The sequence below is a fragment of the Lycium barbarum genome, chromosome 5 (assembly GCF_019175385.1).
Source record: "Lycium barbarum isolate Lr01 chromosome 5, ASM1917538v2, whole genome shotgun sequence".
In the NCBI taxonomy this organism is placed as follows: Eukaryota; Viridiplantae; Streptophyta; class Magnoliopsida; order Solanales; family Solanaceae; genus Lycium; species Lycium barbarum.
This window is the reverse complement of record NC_083341.1, coordinates 142596776-142601680: the sequence shown is the minus strand read 5'-3', so window position 1 is coordinate 142601680 and position 4905 is coordinate 142596776. Positions and strand designations below refer to the sequence as shown.

The window sequence follows — 4905 nt, the reverse complement described above, 5'->3', positions numbered from 1 at the left end:
GATAATAAATTTGCAAGTTCTTCAAAAATGTTACTGCACGTGATATCGCAATCAAATTTGCATACATTTCTACCATGAAGGACTTTTGCCTGCAAAAGTCAACAAGAGCCTCCATTGCTGCTTCCTGCTGCTGGTATGAAGCCCCAAACCTACTTTGTGCAAGTCTCAGGACCACACAGGAAAAGAAAGCCTCAAGCTGTAGTTTCAGTTCAGTACGCAAGTGCTGATACAGATTTAGAACGATACTGCAGACCATTGAAAGAATCAACGGACTCATTGACAAACCAAACTGCATTAGATTACGGAATAATTTGTCCTGGACCAAACTCCGCAATCTGGGGTGACTGCGAACTGCAGGGCCTCCCAATTCAATGGCTGAGTTGATAAAACCAAGGGCAAATAGTTGAACATCTTCATCGAACGCCATATTATTTGCTCTAGGACCCATCCCCAAACAATAACAGTGGGCCTTTATTCATTCAAGTAACCATAAACACCAAAAAGGACATACCTTCACGAAGGTTCAATAATTAAGAGACATCTTTAAAAATAAAGCAATCATCATCAGAAAGAAAGCTTATAATTAAATAGTTCAAACATCTCATAGCACTGATAAAGTCATAAAACATCTACGGAATTTATACCAAGTTCAAATATATTGGAATAAGCATAAAACACAACAAAAGCAGATACTGCCTGCAGCTCAGGAAGTACAAGTCTCCGATCAAGTTTCTGAAACTCAAGCCATTATCTTTGAAGATCTCACAAACAGACTGTCAACAACCTTTCCCATATTTGAAATGGTGTCCAACGTAGCCGGGTAAATTTCGTCTTGCTTAGGGTCCTCAAAAATTACAAGGCATCCAGCACCCTGGTCCAAAGTCCCAGCGAACTTCTTATCTAATATCATTTGGGACAACTTCTTCTCAACATGATCAGTTGGCAGCTCAATCAACTCAGCAATATGAGCAATCTCAACCCTTGAGAAAGGCTCGATCAACCTGCAAAGATTCTGCTCCATTAAAGTGTCGTAGAGCGAAGAGAGGTGCCGATGGACGATAGGATCTTCATCTAGCTGAGCCTTAAAGTTGCGAAGAGCAGTCTCAAAGAGCTTCAAAGATCGCTTGGAGTGAGCCTCGGCAACAGCTTTCATAGCATCAACTTCTGGCCCCTGATATTTCAATCCAACCTTGGTTGCTATTATTCCTGCAACATCGTCAGCCTGGCTGACCATGATTTTGCATAGCAACATATACTTGAGGCTGTATAAGGCCTGGGGATTGTCAAGGGCATTAAATGCTTCAAATGCCTCATAGAAATAACTGTAAGCAGTTTTATAATCTTTCTCTTCTGCATGAAGTATCCCACTCTGCAAATCAATGGCACCTTGCTGGGCTGGAGGGACATAAATAGCATTGGCTGCTGTTCGAGCAGCTGTAAGCGCAGCCTTGGCTTTGGGAAGATTTCTCAAAGAAAAATGGAGCTGGCTCTCCAGCAAGTCAATCTCCACAAGAAGCAGCTTGTCATCCAATCTTCTCACCTCCTTGATCAGTCCTGAAAGGAGTGTCAATGCTTCAGAATACTCTTTGCTTTCCATCAAAAGAGCTGCAAGTTTCGCCTCAACCCGCTGACGAAGGAAAGTTCGTTTCTCCGAACGGGCCCATTGCACTATCTCTTTACAAAGTGTAATCTGAAGGTCAGATGTACCCGGTATTTTTGCCACAGCATCAACAATTCCTTTATTAACAATTTTGGCTGTTTTTGCCTTGGGTATTAAAGAAAAGAAGGGACGCAACTGGACGAGAAGCTTCTGGAGATCCTCAGCCCTCTTCTCTTGACTTAGGAGATCAGAGAGATTGAAGATTGCCTGCTCTTTGATCCTTAGGGCCTCGGAAGATGAGGAAGGGTTCTCAAGGATACGATAGAGAATGGAGATAGCTTCAGATGGAGTTGTAGCCTCAGAAGCCTGAGTTAGTGAATCTGTGGTTGCAGGTAGATACGAAGACGACATTTTTACAACTAGCAGATTTCAAGTCCTGCATTTTTAGTCAACAAGGATATTAGATATGTACAAGCACAGAGGCAGCATTCAGAACACTTTGTCTTGTTGTCTTCACATAGATTCTATTTTGCAGGAAATGATTAAAGATGTGAGAGTAATTAAAATAGAGAAACTGCATTAAGCTATGCCAGCTAGTCTGACATAGAAAGCAACGTGAGAAGTAAAGCTGAATAAAATAAGAGCAAACCAGAGACCAAGGTTAATGAGATCAACATAAAATTGTCATTTGTTTACATAAATATCATACGTAAAATCCTTTTCAGACGGTACCGATACACAAAAAATCATTTTCAAATGGAAAGGGCATTAACTAAACCTTACACCACAATTGCTGAAAAGTCACAATCTGGTTAAAGCCCCTCTCGTTTTTCATTGTTAATGTAAGAGAACAACAAAAATAACTCCTCAATTCTAAAATAATCGGTTTGCCCTTATAACTTCTCAATACCCATTCCATTCACACTCGGTAAGATTACTCTAATACGAAAGGTTTTTTCCATTCTCCAAGGACATACAGATCTCTCAATAAACTAAAAAGACTCCGACTTTATGTAAGTATACCAACCCTACTAACCCTTAATTCCGAACTAGATTTGTAACATATTTAGAAAGCTGCAGAAATTGAAGTTTCTATATGCAGCATAAACAGACACAATTCATGAAATTTATGAAATCGAACCCAATTAACTAAACCTCAAACCGCAATTGCTGAAAATTCATAATCTGATGATAAAAATTCTATCTTTTTACGCCCCTTTTCTCTTTTTTTTTTCCTTGTTATATAAGAGAACAACAACAATAACTCATCAATTCTAAACTAATTGGATTGCCCTTATGAATTCTCAATACCCATTCCATTCACAATCGCAAAGATTACTCTAATACAGATCTCTAAACAAACTAAAAAGACTCCAGGGACCTTATGACTAAACTTAATCCAATATCGAAACACACATCACTTGTGACACATGCATGTGGTATGAATAGGAAGAATTCAAAAACCATTGTAAAACCCACATCAAAGTTTGTACTTTAAGTTTTAACTCGTAAAAAAAAAAAAGGGGGTTAGGGTTTTTTGTACTCCACAAGAGGATGTGAAATGAAAGGTGATAAAAAAAAATTGATAAGGTAAGATTTAATGAAGGTGATAAAAATTCCATCTTTTTACGCCCCTTTCTCTTTTTCCCTTTATTATATAAGAGCTATGTTGCTCGGACTCTCCAAAAATGTAGCCGCACCCGTGTCGGATCCTCCAAAAATACACTACATTAACAACAACAATAACTCATCAATTCTAAACTAATCAGATTTACCTTATGAATTCTCAATACCCATTTCATTCAAACTCGGTACGCTTTTCTACATTCTCCAGTACATACAGTCATACAGATCTCTAAACAAAACTAAAAAGACTACCAGGGACCTTATGACTAAGCTTAATCCAATATATCGCAACACATGTATGTATTATCAACAGAGAGAATTCAAAAAACCACTGCAAAACCCACATCAGAGTTTGTACTTTTAACTCATAATCAAAAAGGGGTTAGGGTTTATTTTACACATAATCGAAAAAGATAATAAAAATTCCATCTTTTACATCCCTTTATCTTTTTCCCTTGTTATACTACAGTTACCAGTTTCAAAAATAAAAATTAACAACTTAATTCTAAACTAATCGGATTGTCCTCATGAATTCTAAATACCCATTCCATTCACATTACTCTAATACAGATCTCTAAACAAACTAAAAAGACTCTGGGGACCTTATGACTAAAACTTAATCCAATATCGAAACACACATCACCCGTAAGAGCCCAGGGTGATGTGTATATATAGTAGACGCTGAACCCCCTTAGCTTCTTCGGCTTCTTTATATTTTTGAACCCCCTTGGCATAAATCCTGGCTCCGCCACTGCACATCACGTGTGACACATATATGTAATATGAACATTCAGAATTCAAAAACCATAGTAAAACCCACATCGAAATTTGTACTTCCAAGTTTTAATAACTCGTAACTAAAAAAGGGGGTTAGGGTTTTTTGTACTCCACAAGAGGATATGAAATTAAAGGTAATAAAAATTCCATCTTTTTACACCCCTTTCTCTTTTTTCCCTTTATTATACAAGAGAACAACAACAATAACTCATTAATTCTAAACTAATTAGATTTCCCTTTACATTGTCCATTACATACAGATCTCTAAACAAAACTAAAAAAAAAGATTCCAGGGACCTTATGACTAAACTTAATCCAATATATAGCAACACACATGTATATATATTATGAACAAGACAGAATTCAAAAAAAACATTGTAAAACTCACATCAAAGTTTGTACTTTTAAGTTTTAAATAACTCATAATTAAAAAAGGGGTTAGGGTTTTTTAGTACTCCTAAAGAGAATGAACTTACAGATCGGCGAGAGAGACTGCTGAACAAAGATGGAACCTCAGGCTTGCCTTGTCCAGTAATTAAACCCCTTCAAGAGAGTTTGTGTTAATAAAAAGGGACGATTTTATATATATATTTTTTTTTCCATTTTGCTAAATATTTTTGAAATTATATCTTTTATGTAAACAAGTGATATATCGGAAACAGACTCTATTAGGGAGTCAATGGTTTTTAAAAAACCGATTTAACCGATCGAATCGTATCATACCGAATCGATTTTTAGGTTTTTTAAAATAAAATTGACGGTTTTTGTAAAAATTAATAACCGTACCGAATAATTAGGTTGGTTTTCAATTTCATAAAAATATACTGAAAAAAAAACCGAACCGTACCGAATAAGTTTGTATGTGTAAAATATATTTTGTTTATTAGATTTAAATATAATAA

General features: G+C 36.4%; 1 protein-coding gene across 1 annotated transcript; it reads right to left on the bottom strand.

Moving 5' to 3' along the window:
* Positions 1 to 561: 561 nt before the first annotated feature.
* On the bottom strand, positions 562 to 4635 carry LOC132642031 (26S proteasome non-ATPase regulatory subunit 11 homolog). Its single transcript, XM_060359262.1, has 2 exons — positions 4480 to 4635; positions 562 to 2036 (listed from the first exon to the last, which is right to left on the bottom strand). Exon 2 carries the CDS (start codon positions 2009 to 2011, stop codon positions 740 to 742), a length of 1272 nt encoding a protein of 423 aa, XP_060215245.1. The 5' UTR covers positions 2012 to 2036; positions 4480 to 4635; the 3' UTR covers positions 562 to 739.
* Positions 4636 to 4905: the final 270 nt, after the last annotated feature.